Below are 19,618 nucleotides of genomic sequence, written 5' to 3'. Positions count from 1 at the left end.
AGGTGTATTTGGTGCATATAATAAACATATTAAAAAGGGAATAAACAATAAGACGAATTCCCCAAAATGTAAATTGAGATGACTTACATAACAAATGGCATAAAGCATGCGAGTGATTGAAACATAAAAAAAGACAAGTTAAAGGGAGGTCAATGAAATATTAACACCACTAAGCTATGTGTCATATATAAAACATGTAAGAAAAAAAATACAGGAAGGAAAAGGACTTGAAGTTGAACCTTCTTTCTATATGCTGCGGTGTGAGTGTGCTTTCTATATATGTTCACTTTTTAGTGTTAAGGCGAAAGAACACACACTGCTCTCTGGCGAGGAGAGCATGCACATGAGCATGGATGTGAACCGCATTGGTAAAGAACCAAAGGGTTTTGCATATTTAAGACCATTAACTCTAAGCCACATTTATGTTACATCAGCGTCAGACAGTTTCCAAAGCACTACATTCGTTTTAGAGTGATTTCTTTTTACCTTCCCCGCAGTTCTTAAAGCAGACATTGCTGACAGAATTATTAGAATGATCTAACTATCTAACAGAATGATCTAAACTGAACTTAATTATGCCTCAGCCTTTTGGCCATAACTCAACAGTTCATACACTAATTGTGACAAACTTCCGCATCAAATGTCTGATAAGATAAAATGAGGAAGTGATGACATTTAATACCAAAAAGGTCAACTTTACTGTGACATGATAATGTTCTGCAAAAACGCTTTACTGGCCACTATTCAACACCATAACTCATAACTCAGATTGTGACCATATTTCACATTTGGTCAGATACTGAATTGGTGACTAATCCTGGGTGCCCACCTTGAAACTGTGGTGATTGTATCGATCTTCAGTGCTGCCGGGTTGAAGATGTGTGTGAAGAATCCATGTTTGGCCAAAACATACACTTAATACCTTTAATTAAATACCGTCAAAATATTCACTACATGTATTACACGAGTCTGGACAGACATGGATGTAAAATGTAACTTTGACTGGTTGGCGGCCATAGCCAGTACGATATAAAAAAATAAAAATAAAAATTGAGGATACTTGAAATAGCCAATGGCAGTAAACAGTCAGCAGTGGTCAACAGCAGCACTGTAAACAATCCTAAATTGATTTGTCGTTATTAAGCTGAATCAGGAGAAAAAAAAACTGGTACAATGATTACACACACTTGATACCTTCACATTATGGGATTACAGGTCCAGCTCTACGACTGGACAACAGACACTGGTTTGTAACTAAATGGAAAATTCCCAATAAATGCCTGGAGCCTGGGATTGGGCACCAAAAATAGTCAATATGTGATCAAGCATGAAGCTAGTACCATAAGGCCACCAAGGATGCCAAGTGCAAGATGTGGCATTAGCTGGTGCCAAAGGAAAGACAGGACAGTGATAGTATGGCACCAAACATTGGGATACCATGTGGAAAATGCATGAGCAATGCATATGGCCTTAAGCAACGATTGAGGGTGACTGCATACAAGCAACGCTGTGCTACTGGGCAAATAAACTCTGAGCTACAGTGGGATGCCAGGGTGGGTATGTTGGCCCTAATCTCTGGCTGTGTGGTTAGTGTGGCCGGCATCCTCGAGGCATGGTATGACATGTGGTTCATCCCAGCAGGCAGCCAGAGTCACAACAAGAATGGCACTTGTGTCTACACTGCTATGCTGCTCACTTTAGCTGAGAGTCATAATAAACACTCACTCTCTGGTGCCAATAATGAGCAGTTATGGGTCTAAAATATTGTTAATTTTGTTGGTAATGAAATGGAAATACTACACTTCAGACATGATTGATACAAATCCTGCTTCATTATCTTATATATTTAACATATGTTTGATATTTCAATGTAGTTTTATATCTAATTCCATTGTTTTTTTGTTGTCCAGCAGCTCAGAGCCAGACAGAAGCCAGAAAAGATGTAATGGAAAAGTTCTCATGGTCACTGAAGCGACAAACTGTAGCTTTAAAAAAAGAAAGAAATTCAACCACCATTACATCCTTCGTTCTTGTATCTATTTACCCGTCCATGCTCTCTGCATATTTGGAGATGGGTGGGCTGACCACTATATGAAACAGTGAAGTAGTCAGAAAGCAGTGATTGCTTTTACAGAGCACTTCATCAGAGGAAAATGCAGCATGCACCAGGGGGATTTACCAGGTACAGTATCATGTACGCTATACTCATAATCCCACACATACACTTCAGACACTGATCTAACCTGACTGAGGACCCATGCAGAGCAGTGGAATGGTAGCACATAGGAAGACAGTGTCAGAAGCAACTCAAATATAGAAAGTCTGAAACACTGAAGGCATGGAGAGATTCGGTGGGTGAGGTTAAGTGAATGAGGAAAAAACTGGCTACTATAAAATTAAAAAAAGAGAGAGACAGAGGGTCAGAGAGTTAGAGAAAGAGGCTCACGCTTCACTGAATGTTATGCCATAGGGCCTGATTCTGCTGACCTGGTTTCTTTCACCAACAAAGGCCATGTAATAACACACTGACAAAAAATGTCCACACACATGCCTATGGACATTTACACACCCACTTAACCTAAACCTGTGCGCTCTCTCTCTCTCTCTCTCTCTCTCTCTCTCTCTCTCTCTCTCTCTCTCTCTCTCTCTCATCCATCAGTACATAGAATGCCTTCAAATAATTTATGGATTTCTTCCATCTTTAGAGACATTGGCTTTTTCAATATATAGGAAGGAGCAGAAACTAACCAGTCAGTCTTTGCACATTTCTGATGTAAATCAAATTACAAGTCATTGTTTCCATTTCAGTTTTCACCTTTAAGAAAAACAACTATTTTTTATGAAGTGGTTAGGTGTTCTGGTCAATAGGTTTTATCCATATGTCTGCCCCTATTTCAGCATGTATTTAATCCACCAGTTTTTTTATATATATATTTTTAACATACAGAGCCAAGAGTATTAATGATCCTAAGTTATTAAGTCACTTTTGAAGAAAAACCCATGAGCATTTGTGCAGAACTGGTAGCTGTAGCAATACATCTGGAGCATCAGACTTTGTAGAGTTGCATTCTCTGCATACACAACCCAACATCCACATGTCCCGCAACTAAATACACCTTTTGCACAGCAAAATGTTTACTTGTCATGGCAGGAACATCACAGGTGTAACTAATAACATGGACAAAACCAGGACCCTAAAACTGAAGCAGATAAATGAAATTAATCATTACATGTATTTTTTAAACCTGTGCGTTTTCAACTGTTACATGTCAAAATGCCTTCTATGAAAAAGGCCTATACAGCTCAATTACATGTGGATTGTACACCACAAATAAATGGGGGCTTTAATGTCTTGATTAGCATAACTGCTTATGCTTAATACTGTACAACATCGTTATAATGGAGGGACATCAGGCAACTCAATGCCTCTTGTTTTCTGGCTATACATGTTCTCACTCAGTGACTATCTCTCTCCATTTATCTCCTGTATATCTCTCACTTCCTTTTTGTTTTTTAAACTAGTCGTTTTCTTTGCTTAAAAACTACAGACTCAATGTGTGACTTCAGCTGCAGTGCTTTAGGCACGGCAATAGAGCTCAGTGTGTAATTTCTTCAGTGAAATGCGTGTATCAGTGCCCTAAACGATACCAACACAAGGTGACCCACCAGTCAATTTCTACAACCAATGAGGGAATCAATGTTCTGGTGTACTCTATTTTGCGACATGACAAATGCATACTGACTGTAAACTTGTACTCTTAGAGCTCATGCTATTCTATTGTATTTTGCTCTATTTAGCTGACCCACTGTCAGTGGTAACATCTGACTGCTCATGGAAAATTTGTATTTTCCAGTGAAAAAGCATGGTTTCAATCATTCAATTATTTCCCATTGTAATCCTGTCTTCTGCCACGCACCCCAGTAATAATAAATTTTCCCTCTTTATTCCAATCAATTCTCACTGTGCTCTGTTAAGCATGTGTCCCACTGACACACTAACACCAGAGTGAAGAGGATGCAGAGAATAGCAGCAAAGAGACTCGAGTGGAGTGACCTTTCTCTATGCTAATCTCTACAGCATGGACACACACATACACAAAAACGTGAGGTAGAGGATTTGTCCTCTGCGAGATGAATCAAAAGGGCATCATCAAAACACAAATCCTTCTCCTGTGTGTGTGTGTGTGTGTGTGTGTGTGTGTTTGCATGCGTGCGTGTGGCTGTTTTTTCCTAGACTACCCCTCCTCCCACTATCTTATGTGTCAATCAGAGCCTCTCATTATAAAGCGTGACACACCCACGGAGCATACATTTCACAACTCACGACATTAAAATAGCCTGATCATAGAATTGGTCGTAAATCAAGCCCGGAGGTCGAATTCATCTCCCTCTCTTTCCCTTCTCTGTCCCTCCCTCCCTCCATGTTTCTGTGCACAGCTGGGCAGATGTAAACCGCTGCCTGTCATGCCGCATCCCACTATCCTACTACCAAGCCATTTACTGCATTTCATTCACTCCAGCCCGCCACACTGAAATAAACTCCAACCCACAAGGGAATACGATAGGCTCTACGACTTTTATAGCCACATTACCAGCCAATAAGCGCGTTCAATAGTGGAAAGAAATGTGGCGATTGTTGCACCTAGTGAGCATTATCCATTTAAACGTATTGAATTGTTCCCATCCTGCAGGATCAATAGACAGAGGCTGAACAGCGGTGCTGCACTGTGCTTATCCACTGTAGAGAGAAAGATGCAACGTGAATGCCAATGTCAGATGTGCCAGAGCTACGGTGCAGTGGTGCGGTTCGAGGCTGGAACAGAGATGATATGAGACCAAAATCTAATTCACCTCCAGATGTAAAGCTTTTGGTGGCGGAGCTCAGAGCCATAAAAGCTTCGGGCCCACAGGTGGTGATACGTGTTTCACTACCACCATGTTTTTTAGTATTTTTTTTTTTACAATTCATTCGGGTCTACTCACCGTCACTGCGGAGTGTCTGACTGCGTTGCACGCCGTCTGCCGTATCTCCGCCGCGGTCCCCGGTTTCAGCAGGTTCTTGGTGAATCTCCGGGTCGATTCGGCTGCCATCTCCTCATCTGAGCGGTCACCGAACACGATTCAGCCTGGTAATTTCTGCTACAGTCAGACCGAGCTGGCCCTCGCTTCTAACATATGAGCCGACAGAGCTGTGTTTACACACACACATACGCACGCATGCCGTTCAATCCACACACGCAGAGCGCGGAGTGCAGAGAGGATGCCTGTGCGCCGAAATTGATGTCTAGCTGACTCTAAAACACTACTTCCGGTTGTGACTTTCGAATTAAAACATCCTTGGCCAACCCGAGCGAGATGCATGCTTGACTGAGAGTGGTGCATTTATTTCGAAGGCTAAAAAGCATCAAATGCACTGTGGTTATAATTTCGTTTTTGGATAATTTTACATGTGAAAAAAAAAACAATTTTCACACTAGCCTACTGCAACTGAATTCTAATTTCAATTAGGCCTACTCCTAATGAATGCATATTTTAGATATTTTTACATATAGCCTGCTCAAATTGAACCCACATGCATCTGCAGCCTGATCCATTCAGGATTCAACAGTATCCTATAGCAGTTTAACTGCCAACATTGATTTGACCGGGGGTATTTGAGCCTATACAGTACTGTATCATGCATCTCAAGGAGAGCTCTGAAATGTCAACTACCTATCAGCAGTCCAGTCACGACCAAGGAAAGATGCATGGAGCAGCATTTACAGTAGGTTAGGAAGATGTGGGAGACAACAGCGACACATGGCGGGACGAAACGGTTAAAACATTTTGAAATAGACAGCATCATCTCAGTGAGCTGCTGCAATACAGGGAGGTCGACGACCTACTGCAGGAATATTAGTTTGTTTAACAGCATCCGTTTGCAACTGGCATGCGACATGAGTTATTTAATGAAGATGCTGCTCAATAGATTCACAAAACACCTGACTCTGCTGGCAAAATCAAACAGCGCTTTCAGATCATACACATAGCCAGTCAATAACTAAACACCACAGAGCATTCATTAGACATTAGGCTACCTAAAAGAAAATCGAGGACACAGTGTCCAGGGCATGAAGCCTAGTTACAGAAAAAATATGTTTATCATAGTGGGAAAGAAAAACTCCCGCACACTGTCTAAATTGCAAATAATAAAGTTTTAATAATAGGCAACGTTTCGGTACTAGAGACCATCTTCAGGCAAAATCAACATATAGTAAACACATTTTGCAATTAAAACTAAAAGTAGGCCTATATCACAACTTGTACAGTGAATATCTTGTACACTGCAAGTAGTGCAATACAATATTACAGTAAATGTCTGTATATTAGACACTTGTAGAACAATAGTCCAACTACAAAAGGCCAAAAAAACAAATAAAACAAAATTAAAAGCACGATAGTACACAAAAAAATGTTGTGAAACTGGTTTATATTCTCTACAGTTAGTTTGATCACCTCATTAGAAACGTGTGTACAATTTTGAGTCGTTGTGTGCAAACGATGACAACTGTGTATTGTGTAGTTGTGTTTAACTTTTGTGCATCACAATGTGTTTTAACGAGTGAGAATGTGTTTAGGGTTTTGCCAAAAGAGTGATTGATTCGAGAAATGGGTTTAGGCCACTGATCATTTGCTTCAGATAATAGGATTTAGTGTTTTAGAAATTCAGAAAAAAAAAAATATAATTATGACCTTCCTATAAGCATGGCTTAGCATATGGGGATACATATTGTGTTCAGCTTTTTAAAAAAGAAATACGGTAGCACTCTGCCTCCCTCTTGTGTACATATGCAGTACTGCATAAGTGAGAAGTCAGGTTCTGTGGTCAGTTCAAGTCACAAAACACTTTTAAATTAATTTGATAAAGATAGTTTTGGTTGTATTTGCTGGAGTTTTGAGGTACTCACTGTCGAGACTTTTATCGCAATATAGAGATGGACTCCGTGGTGCCCATTAGGCCCACATTAAAATATTTAAAATATCACAAAATGGTTAAAAAAAAATAAAAATAAAAAAAACAGCAGCACCATGTTGTCGTTACTCTGTAATCAAATATCCAAAAACAATCTATGATTGTAATTTAAATAAAAATATAGAATAATTGTCTAAATAAATCTCTTCCTCGTCTTCAATCACTTCCTCAAATAAGCGAAACAGCGCCCCTCTTGGATCTAGTGGCTCGTCGTGTGGTCAAAGTTGATATTGCAGTTTTACAGTCCAGACAAGTCTACTGGAAGTAAGGTGAAGTTGATTAAAAATGTCTATCAATCAGATAGGGCGACTTTCATGGCATGACAGACACTGTGAATGGATAGCTAGCTAGCTAGTTATATGAGGACAAAACAACTCTTAAGTGAACTATGAAGCCAGAAAGTTAACGACATAATTTAAGCTTAGCGACAACATTGCTAGTTTTTCATTCTTGCTAATAATATCAGCTAACGTTACCGTGGTTTCTGGTTTTATTAGCTAACGCTCGTCAGGTATTTAGCTAGCTAGCTAGCAATGATGTAAAGAAGAGACAACCAACACACAAACCAACAAATAGACTATCACTGCAACAAGTGTAGTTGGACATAATGACATTCATACTTCACCTCCATGAAAGAAAGTATATGAGACTTCAGCGACAAATAAGGTGAGTCAGATAACGTTACACCATCTGTCTGTCTGTCTCTCTGTCTCTGGTTAATGTCTCTGCTTGGCTGTCTGTGATTTTCGACTCCTTGCTGTGTGCTTCTTCTTTTTGTATTACTTTATTGTAGTGCTTTCATATGCAGTCACATGTTATTACATGTTTTTTCCTGTTGCACTTCAATTTTTTACAATTTTATATTATTTAATAACACAAAAAGAAACTCACAAAAAATAAATAAAAAAAACGACGCTAATATGTATGTGAGCGTGTGTACGTGCATACAGTACACTGTACTGTATGCACGTACACACGCTCACACACTGACTACTACTACAGTACTGAGTACAGTCACTACTGTATGTGATTTGATAATGTCTTTTTCAAGCTGTGCTGTAACGTTATAGTGAGTCATCAGCTTTAATGGTATGTTGTTTTGCCAAGATATACCACAGAGTAAGTCACGTGTGTGGTACTTACACAACTAATCTTTGTGTACCTATGTCAGAGTAAAAGCTGCTGTTGTGAACAACTCCACTGTTAAAATGATCTCTTAGTTTCAAAGTTGATGTAATTGGTACTTCGGTCCCTGCCACAGGATGGGCCCTTGGGCACATGTTCCTACAAGTACACCCTTGTCCTACCTACTTATGTAGCTTCTACCCACTCTCACAAGTCTGACAAGTCTGTAAACAGTCTGTGTTTTCTTTGTTGTGAAATCTTCAAAATGATGTTCTTTATAGACTGAATCCTTTGACGCTGCAACAATCACTGGTAATAATAGTGATTACCAGTTCCTTTAGACGGCCCCCTGGGGTCACATATTTATCTTACTTATAAGAAGATACATAATGGTGTTGAGCAGAAAGTCATGTAAGGCCTGAATGTGAAGTCAAAGTAGAGCTGGGCGATATATTGATATTATATTGATATCATGATATGAGACTAGATATCGCCTTAGATTTTTGATATCGTAATATGGAAGTAAGTGTTTTTCCTGGTTTTAAAGGCTGCATTACAGTAAAGTGATGTCATTTTCTTACCAGACTGTTGTAACTGTTCTATTATTTGCCTTTACCCACTTAGTCATTATATCCACATTACTGATGATTATTTATCAAAAATAAATAAATAAATATTTTGTGAAAGCACCAATAGTCAACACTAAAATATCGTTGCGGTATCGATATCGAGGTATTTGGTCAAAAATATCATGATATTTGATTTTCTCCATATCGCCCAGCCCTGAGTCAAAGTCCATGGGAGGTATACAGTCAGTTGCCAGTTTATTAAAGTTTTTGTCCGTAAGATTTTCTTGTAGTTAATTGTCTAGAAAATACATATCAAAAAGTGAGTTAAAACAATGGTGATTGAACATATGATCCACCGATGAAAGCGCTTGTTGCTGCTTTGCCAAGTAATACAATCTGTGGGGCGACTTTCCCGTCTTAAATTCAAATGCAGCGCACAATTAGTGACGCATTTCATTAAGTCAGCAGGAGTTGGTCGCCCCCATCTGTCACTGCCGTTCCATTGTACTCGGAAATTGGGAACTTCCGACGAGGAAAGATGCAAAGAAACGGTATGTTAGTCGGCCGGGCGCCTACATTTTATTACTGCTGACTCACAATGGAGGACCAACAGACAGAGAAAGAAAACCGTTTAACTTCGAGTCCAAAGAGAAATAAACAAAAAACTAAACTCCGGTCTGTCCTCCCTGTAATGAACATAGACCGTATATAAACTGGACCAACAGATCCTGTTGCTCTGAACGGAGACCAGTGAAGGATATTAGAAGCACTTTTCCGGTGAGCGCTGAGCGTTACTGCGCAGCCTCCAACTGAGAGAGACGACGTATATGTGACGTGAGCAACCTGTCTGAAAGTTGTAAGTCTTCTGGTAGCTGTGCCAAGAGAAATCTCAATCATTCCCAATCTTTTAGAGACGGAGAGCGTAGGTATATGTAAGGAGATAACATAGGCACAGGCTAATTATTGCTAACTAAAATACTAGTTAACATTAGTAATTAAACAGCTAACGTAAGTCGAAACTGCCTGCGAGCTTCTCCTGTATTATACGGTAATTCCTCTACTATGCGACAGTAAGTCGCGTGGTTATGACACAATCGTTAGCCTATTTTTACAAAAACGCCTGCTACGGAGCCATAACGTGAGATACAAGGTAATGGAGCCTTTTATACATTGTCGGGTTTCTTTAGAAATAAACAATGGACCAAAAAAGTCTTTAAACGCTTCAGATGTAAAGTTATTCGCTCTCAAAGTGACGTCAAAATGAATGGCAGTCAATGGAATGATAACGTCGGGTGTTTGTTTGGTAGCATCAAAATGGCGCCATAGGAGGTTTGAGTTCTGAAGCAAAGCTTACCCCCTTGGTAATGAACCACTCTCTCTCCAAGGAGACGAACATTCAGGAAATGATAGCCAGGCTAACCATGCTAGCCACGTTAGCTAACAGCTGCCTTCCTGACTTTATCTTCTCCGTGGCCTGGTGTCACCACATGGCTGTTATCTTCATGGCTGTATTAGCTCTTATTTCATCTTAGATTAAACTGCTATCAGTGTGGACTGGAGCATGTGAAGGCATCGCGCAGGTGAGAGATGCCATTCTTTTGACGTCTTTCAGTCGACACTGTTCGTTTTGAAGGAACTCTGGGAGAACAGGTCCCAGAGGTGTGCCTGCAATTACATCTTACCGTCAAAGCTGCCGCTAGAAACAACCTAACTCAAATCTTACGGACAACACCCAGCTAAAGCTACTATAACGCAGTCTAATACAACAGTCCTGCAATAAATTCTACCTTCATGAAGGTTATAATGTACATGTATATGTATGTTTTAGTGAGGTGTTGATTCAATTTAAAGGGGCGCTATGCAGTTTTGGCAATTTCTTCGCTTTTTGCTCGCAGGTTTCTCTATAGAGCTCCCCCTACAGTATCAGAATAGAAATTTTGGCAACACTGTTGTAAAAACTCGTTGGCGACTCGCTGCCCTCCCATTTCCCTCCTCTGGTCATGTGAATTTGTTTTCATAGAAGCCAGCGAACGCACAGAGCCATGTCCACTGAGGTAGACGGCTAGTAAGCTAGCTAGTAAGCCCGTAACAGACAGCGATCAGAATAAAAACCTTTGCAGACAATAGCAAACATCCTGAGGTCACAATAACAAGAAATACAAAGATTAAACTGAGTTTATCCCAAAGATACTTACAAGTGCAACAGCAAGAACGCCAGGTCAGCATCGGATTTGCAGGCTTCTGTTTGTCTCAGTTCTCCCCATTCTGAAAACGCAGGTCCGATGTTGACTCGTGTCTGACTCCTCGCTCGGTCAGCCTGCCGTTTCCTCTTTCTCTCTTCCTCCGACAATGATTTCCTAACTTTCTGCTTCTTTTTTGCCGGCTCAGGCAGGACGATAGTGTGACAAACTCCATCGCTACCTTGTTCTTATAGATAGCCGGTTCCTGTATGTGTGCAGTGCCGTGAAGCAATTCGTTACATCGCAAGACCTGATATCATGCAATACTTCCTGGCGCTGAGGCTCGCCGGCCAAAAGTTGCAAGGGTGGTTTCCGCTCACAGGCGCTAGGCGGAAGCGAGACGACCACCATTGTACCCGAAAAAAAGTCATATAACCATTCCAAGGACTCCGAAGCTGTTCAGTTAAGGTAAATTAAGCTAAAACAAATGCATAGTTCCCCTCTAAGGGTCAATTTGAAGATTGCAGTTTGTGGTGTTAAATTGTGTCATGTTATACTGAGAGGTGTCTTCAATATTTTCTCCACCCAGTTTATATCAATAAGGATGGACAGCAACACCTCTCAGTATACAGTAACACAATACAACAGCACCACAAACTGCAGTTTCCAAAATGACCATGAAGTTGATCAACACCTCTCAAAAACAAACTGAACATTATAACCTTCATCAAGGTAACACTATAACCATTAAGGTAGGATTGATGGCAGGACTGTTAGATATTAGGTAGGTGCAACTAATACAATTGTCATATCAAATGTGACCTCTGGGTGGCAGTAACACATCAGGCATTGCCTTAGATGAGCCTGTGCATCTGAGCAGAACAAACCATAGATGAACCATGCATGAAAAATAACTGTTAAATCTTCCAGTGAGTTCACAATGAAGGCTTCGGGAACACATAATTTTCTCTTGTCATACCAATGAAGCCATATGGAAAAGATGTAAATACATTCTGTATATATTGGTTAAGTTTAGTACATGTTGTTCAGCAGATGCACAGCCCGGGCTGTGTGGTTCAGACACTGTTTGACTAAAAGTTACTTAAGTGACATTTAACATGGCTTGATCAATAGTGCTGGACACCCCAGCTCCAGGAACTATAAACTAACACAAATAGGGCTGCAATTTACAATTATTTTCGTTATAGGTTAATCTGCAGATTATTTTCTAAATTAATCAATTTATCGTTTGGTCTATAAAATGTCAGAAAATTGTGAAAAATATCCATCCCGGTTTCTCAAGGTTCAAGGTGATGTCAATATGTCTTATGTTAGTCCAGAACCTAAAGATATTCAGTTTAATATACACATATATATAGATACATACACAGAGAAAAGCAGGAAATCTCCATATTTGAGAGGCTGAAAACAGCATTTTCTGCCATGTTTGCATGAAAAATTACTTCAATAATTAATTGATTATCATAATAGTTGGCGGGGAGGGGTTCTGTCGGTGGACTAATTTATATTAGCCGACTAATCATTGAGCTGTGTTTGAATATCACTTTTAGCAGTCAGGACCCTTCATATAGTCTAACCTCCACAGCAAGCACATGTAATCATAGCTCCAGTCACATAGCGACTACTGACTAAATGGTCTCCAAGTCTTGATCTGTCATAAATGGACCACAATAATTCTGCAGGAATAGTATGAAACTACCTTGTAAGCATGGACAAAGTTCCTGAAAAATATTTCTTACCCTGTTTTGAATCTATGTGCCAGAATAATTCAGTCTTGTCCAGTGTTGGGTGGTGATGCGTTACTCAGAGACACATTACCCAGTAATAATAAATTGAATTTATATAGCGCTTTTCATGGACTCAAAGTAATGGGATTAGAGAAGTGTAGTAAGGGATTCCATTTTCAAATTCAGTACCATTACATTTGCTAATCCCAGTACTCCAACATTTTAAGACATTAACCTACTGACCTGTCATCTCTGTGATGCAAACGACCACGACCTAACCTAAGCCCTAACAAGATAGATAGATAGATAGATAGATGGACTTTATTAATCCCAAATTGGGAAATACAAGCAGCAAGTTACAAGGACATACACACATACTCACTCACACACATACAGAAAAAACAAGAAATATACTAGAAATAATAAATCAAATCAAATTAAATAAGATAGCAAAGAGAAAAAATGCCAGAACTACTGAACAAAATATATACTTAGAGGGATAAAAAAGAATGTACATAGAAGTGTAGAATACAATTTACAACCTACATACATAGTATATATAACAAAATAAATATGTATGTAATATGTATAATATGAAATAAATAACCACTGTGCAAGTACTGTAGCTTAATAGTGCAATATTGTGCAGCTGTGAATTGTTGTACAGTTTTATGGAATGTGGCAGGAATGATTTCCAGTAGTGGTCTGTGCGACAAGGGGAAACCTTAATGTAGCATGGGCACTTATGAGTGGTGCAGAAGGATAACCTCGCCCAAAAGAGGCAGAATATGCCTTCCGGTAACGCCAAAGTTGTTTAACGTGATAAGTCTTCTTACGTTAGCTGGCGAGCAAACCACAGGTTGTGTTCAATATTTGGAGGTTGTGTGAAGCTTCACTCTGAGGATGGCTCTTCTGAAGGGCCATGTTTTCAGAATGGGGAGAACTGAGACAAACAGAAGCCTACAAATCCGATGCTGACCTGGCGTTCTTGCTGTTGCACTTGTAAGTATCTTTGGGATAAACTCAGTTTAATCTTTGTATTTCTTGTTATTGTGACCTCAGGATGTTTGCTATTGTCTGCAAAGGTTTTTATTCTGATCGCTGTCTGTTACGGGCTTACTAGCTAGCTTACTAGCCGTCTACCTCAGTGGACATGGCTCTGTGCGTTCGCTAGCTTCTATGAAAACAAATTCACATGACCAGAGGAGGGAAATGGGAGGGCAGCGAGTCGCCAACGAGTTTTTACAACAGTGTTGCCAAAATTTGTAGGGGGAGCTCTATAGAGAAACCTGCGAGCAAAAAGCGAAGCCAAAACTGCATAGCGCCCCTTTAAATTGAATCAACACCTCACTAAAACATACATATACATGTACATTATAACCTTCATGAAGGTAGAATTTATTGCAGGACTGTTGTATTAGACTGCGTTATAGTAGCTTTAGCTGGGTGTTGTCCGTAAGATTTGAGTTAGGTTGTTTCTAGCGGCAGCTTTGACGGTAAGATGTAATTGCAGGCACACCTCTGGGACCTGTTCTCCCAGAGTTCCTTCAAAACGAACAGTGTCGACTGAAAGACGTCAAAAGAATGGCATCTCTCACCTGCGCGATGCCTTCACATGCTCCAGTCCACACTGATAGCAGTTTAATCTAAGATGAAATAAGAGCTAATACAGCCATGAAGATAACAGCCATGTGGTGACACCAGGCCACGGAGAAGATAAAGTCAGGAAGGCAGCGGTTAGCTAACGTGGCTAGCATGGTTAGCCTGGCTATCATTTCCTGAATGTTCGTCTCCTTGGAGAGAGAGTGGTTCATTACCAAGGGGGTAAGCTTTGCTTCAGAACTCAAACCTCCTATGGCGCCATTTTGATGCTACCAAACAAACACCCAACGTTATCATTCCATTGACTGCCATTCATTTTGACGTCACTTTGAGAGCGAGTAACTTCACATCTGAAGCGTTTAAAGACTTTTTTGGTCCATTGTTTATTTCTAAAGAAACCCAACAATGTATACAAGGCTCCATTACCTTGTATCTCACGTTATGGCTCCGTAGCAGACGTTTTTGTAAAAATAGGCTAACGATTGTGTCATAACCACGCGACTTACTGTCGCATAGTAGAGGAATTACCGTATAGTCAGGAGAAGCTCGCAGGCAGTTTTGACTTACATGAGCTTTTTAAGTTTAATTAATAATGTTAACTAGCATTTTAGTTAGCAATAATTAGCCTGGGCCCATGTTATCTCCTTACATATACCTACGCTCTCCGTCTCTGCAAGATTGGGAATGATTGAGGTTACTGGGGCTAAGATAGCTGTTCACGCTTAGTGAAGCTACAACGATAAGATAAGATCAGAGATAAGATAGACTTTATTAATCCCACACTGGCGAAATTCCTGTGCTACAGAAACTCAAAAGAAAACAATTTACACACATCAGAATAACACAAATACACATTAAGTAGACATAGGCGAAAAAATATACATAAAGTATAAGAAAAAAGAAAATTGAATTACTTATAATAATAATAATAATAGTAATAAAACAAACATAATTACACAATAAACACCCTTATATAAAAATACAGTATATAAACACAGATATACAGATGAATATGAATGAAATATTGGCACAGCTGGAGGTAACATAACACAACACGATAGGCTGGCTGCCCTCCTTTTCTATTTCTACACTGTGTTGAATACAGAAATGCATGTGGGTGAGTGATGGCCTTGCACGGGGCTTGCCTGTGTAACAGATAATCAGTAAATGTATGTGATTATTGTTTCCAGGTTTAAAACATAATGAGTGATTTGCACATTGAACTTGCCCAACATTGCTGCTCTGTGGGCAAATCAGTCCTCCCTGCTAGTATGTGCAACTAATAAACTGGCCACAGAATGTAGAAATACCATTTGGACGCACGACAAAATCTTGTGCGGTCTGACAGATATCTAGGCTCACCTCAGAGCTTCAGACAGAGGCAGCCAGACGGGGAGGGGTGGATTTATAAGAGGGGATAGAGGCAAAAGAGCAGAAATGAAGAAGACAAGTAAAGTAGTCAAGAAATAAGTGCTGGTGTACTCATAAATGATAAATTAATCTCATAATGCGTCAGCCAGACAGTTATGAATGCACTGCGAGTTCTACCCTAATCCCAAACCTGCGTGTGTGACAGTAAAGGTTAAATGACGGGTGAAAGTGAAATGGAGGCTATTGAAAAGAGAAAATAGAGCAGCCAAGACCGAAAAAAGGGGAGTGAAGAGGGTTGGTGAAATGCTGAATGTCTTCTGGCAGGAGTTGGACATAGCGCAGCTTTAGGCAGCCTATTTTTCTTGTCATTTCCTCAGATTCAATAACAAGATAGCACTCTCCTGCGTCCACAGGTTCCTCAATTCAAGACTATCTTGAGGACAATTCAAGACTATCCCTTTGGGGAGAGCAGCAGGATCACATTTCTGCAGTCCAGGCTTTGCCCGAGTGTCTAATTCTAATTTCCTCTTTTACAAGCTAACACAAAAGGAGTGTGTGTCCATCTGCAGTAGGGTCACCCCAATGGGAAAAAGAAGAATGTGTGTGTGTGTGTGTGTGTGTGTGTGTGTGTGTGTGTGTGTGTGTGTGTGTGTGTGTGTGTGTGTGTGTGTGTGTGTGTGTGTGTGTGTGTGATGCATGCTTGCGTGTGTGCTGCTGAGTGTGTGAGAGATTCTTTAAGAGATGTGGATATGATGTGTAGGAGAGTAAGTGACTGAACTTGTGTAAGATTGAGAGAGTATGGGAAAGGAGAGCTTTTGACAGTAGAGGACAAGCTGATGGTGGATATACAACCACAGAGAGAGAGTTAGATGGAGGGAGGAGTGCAGTGATATTAAAAAAGTAGGTGGAGAGGCAAAATGTAGGAAAATGAAAACAACATTTGCACATAACATATGGACAATTGAGGGTTTTGAACATATGGGCCTCCAACTGTGGAGGACAAGTGAATGTCAAGGGGAAAATCTACCGTAGAGCTGAAATATGTTTTTATTGTAAACACGTCAGGTAGTTAAGTCAATAGATGTGAACCTGAGCAACCCCTTCCAGAGGCAAAAACGGAGGACAAAAGCTCTAGTCTGTGATGCCGTCACGGGGCAAAGCCTGGAACTGCTTTAACAACAAACTTGATGTTTTGTTATCATTCCAAATCAACTTTCTTTCATTGCACTGCTCACATATGCACCGTGAGTTCTTTCTATCTGTCAAGCCGCTCTGAGTATCACATTTGATCTCCAACTCTGATCAGCATTTGACTTTTCTCAAACCTTGAGGTTTGAAAGAGTCCGATTCATGTACCCAAACTGGGTAAATTATGTTCACCCTTTCACTGTTGTTTTCATAATCTGAGCAAAGTAGCCATCAAATGCAAATGCAGTAAACGGTAAGTTGATATGGGTGATTTGTTTGTCAGAGATGAAGAATCAGCTCCTAAAGAGCCTGTTGTAATGCCACACAGTAATACATGTACTGTGCAGAATTCCTTCCAAACCTCAGTTTTTCATAAATTATAAAGGCCAACAGAAGCAGTCTGCACACTGCCATATAGCGTCCCGGGTTCGATTCTGGCCTTGGGACTTTTGTTGCTCTCCCTCCCCGGTTTCCAGTCTGCATCCATGCTGTCATCTGTCTAATAAAGGTGAAAAATGGCAAAAAGAAAAAAAATCCTAAATAATTTACTATCTCATAATTAGGGTTGGGTATCGTTTGGTTTTTTTTCGATTCCGGTGCTAAATCGATACTTTTAAAACGGTGCCGGTGCCTAAACGGTGCCTGAACCGGTACTTTTCAATAAAGTTAAAAAAAAGAAGAAGAAAAAAAATAAGGGTAGTAAACAACAGTCAGTGACTTGTTTATTGCTAAGGCCATGGTCAAAATTAAAGATTTAATAATAATGTAATAACTATAACAATAACTTTTTTCACCAGTATATTGCTGTTGAACCCCAGATGGGAAAAGGGTATTTTACAATTACTGTGAATGCACCACGAGGCTACCTGTTTTAAGTGAATGCACCGTCTGTGTTGTTTAATTCCGACAATGCCAGCTGCAAGTGAACGCACCGTCTGTGTTGTTTAATTCCGACAACGGCAGCTGCGAGTGAAAGCACCGTCTGTGTTGTTTAATTCCGACCATATAAACATACTGTATATCTATGAATTCCGACAACGGCAGCTGCTGCGCTGCAGTGCAGACTGTTACATCCCGCTGTTGAAGTCCTCCACAGTGAAATACAGTCACACTTTACACTGTTTAACGTTAGCTGTCAGCATTTTACCGGTGTTTAATCCAGCTGCTAGCTAAAGGTAGGCTAACGTTACATGCTGTCAGGTGTAGTGTAAAGTCAAGCACCGAAATGAGGCACCGAAAATTTCGTTCTTATTCGGTCTCGTTACTACCGTTTACGTCGGCACCGGTTCCCTATTGGCACCGAGTTTCGGTACCCAACCCTACTCATAATATGACGAAAAGCAGCAAATCCTCACATTTGAGAAGCTGGAACTTCACAATGTGAAGGATTATTTTGGTTTGGAATTACTAATTTGACTAATCGTTTCACCTCTACTGTAATACTAAATATAAGATCAGACATAGATGAATCCTAGTAAATAATGTATGTACATCTCACTATGCTCATCTCCATATCTGCTACAGAGCAATACATGCTCTCATCCTTTGGTTTTCTTTCTTCATCTTTTTGTTTCTTTATTCTCTGTCTACACACTGGAAATTTACAAAGTCAACCAGATATGTGAAGTATCACTCTGTAAGTCCAACACAGACTCCTAGATACTAGATGACATGCCCTTCTCTGTTTGTTTTGTACTTACTTTCTAGCTTTTCTTTGTGTTCTTTAATAATTGAATAGTGTTCATCCTCCCTTATCGCCTCTCTCATTCACCTACTGTGTTTGTGTGTGTGTGTGTGTGTGTGTGTGTGTGTGTGTGTGTGTGTGTGTGTGTGTGTGTGTGTGTGTGTGTGTGTGTGTGTGTGTGTGTGTGTTTGTATATGTGTGTGTGTGTGTGTGAGAGAGAGATAGAGAGAGAGAGAAGAGTGTCTGGTGCCTGGGGTGAAATCAGGCAGATAAAAGGCAATGATGAGGTCTGGATCGTCAGCATCCTGACAGCTGTAGATTAAATTAAAGAACTTCTGACAAATCAAACAGATTTCTCTCTCTATCTCTCCCTCTCTTTCTCTCCATCTCTCTTTCTCTCTCTCTCTCTCTCTCTCTCTCTCTCTCTCTCTCTCTTCACCCCTAGAGCCCTCATCAGGCAAGCTGGTTGCGGAACTTGAAACAAAATGGATTTCATCTTTAAGGGCTTGGACAGGCTTTGAAACAGCACCAGCTGCCGGGCCTGCTTTTCTCTCTTTCTTTCTCTTTTGGACTCGTTGGTGTGCCTTTTTTTTTTTTTTTCTCCAGATACTTCAACAAACTTGAGCCATATTGTGACAGTTAAAGGTAGAACATCAGTACTTCAAACCCTGACAGTAATTGAGAGATGAAACAGACACATTTTCCAGGTTCTGAGAGGCCCATTCCAAACGGCACATCAAACGCTCCCACTCGGGATTCCAGGGAATGGCAGAGAGCACCGCTCCGCTCCCACTGGATCTAAATGCTGCTGTAATAAGATGTTAGTACTTTCTAATGTGGTCTAATGGCAGTTAAATCCACTCTGATATGAAAATACAAGTCAAATAGGCCCACTGCTGATCCTGGTGAAGCACACATACACACACAGACACGCTCAAAAATTAGCATGAAAATGTGTCTGTCATTGAAATATTGCTCCCTAATGTGTGGCCCTCATGTGACTGCCAGTTTAACATTACACAGATTTATAATGGAAGCCTAATTCAGACACATGCTGCCCCACAAAGGGAGTAACTGACATCTGTGTCAAGTTCTTTTTATTTAAATGCCTGAGTGCCATCTAATCAATCTACTGTAGC

General features: G+C 40.3%; 1 protein-coding gene and 1 long non-coding RNA gene across 2 annotated transcripts in view; one reads left to right on the top strand and one right to left on the bottom strand.

The window, feature by feature from the left end:
- Positions 1 to 5,284, bottom strand: part of dock10 (dedicator of cytokinesis 10) — a 66,395-nt gene extending 61,111 nt beyond the window's left edge. The window contains exon 1 of the mRNA XM_039825290.1: positions 4,984 to 5,284. Coding sequence (XP_039681224.1) covers positions 4,984 to 5,091 — 108 coding nt within the window. The 5' untranslated portion in view covers positions 5,092 to 5,284. The remainder of the gene's footprint in view (positions 1 to 4,983) is intronic.
- A 2,003-nt stretch (positions 5,285 to 7,287) lies between these two features.
- LOC120574893 overlaps positions 7,288 to 19,618 on the top strand; it is a 76,525-nt gene continuing 64,194 nt past the window's right edge. The window contains exon 1 of the long non-coding RNA XR_005641921.1: positions 7,288 to 7,678. This is a non-coding gene — a long non-coding RNA (uncharacterized LOC120574893). The remainder of the gene's footprint in view (positions 7,679 to 19,618) is intronic.

This window comes from Perca fluviatilis, chromosome 2 (assembly GCF_010015445.1).
Source record: "Perca fluviatilis chromosome 2, GENO_Pfluv_1.0, whole genome shotgun sequence".
Classification (NCBI taxonomy): domain Eukaryota; kingdom Metazoa; phylum Chordata; class Actinopteri; order Perciformes; family Percidae; genus Perca; species Perca fluviatilis.
The sequence above is the reverse complement of the archived record's forward strand: the minus strand, read 5'-3'. Positions and strand labels throughout refer to the sequence as shown.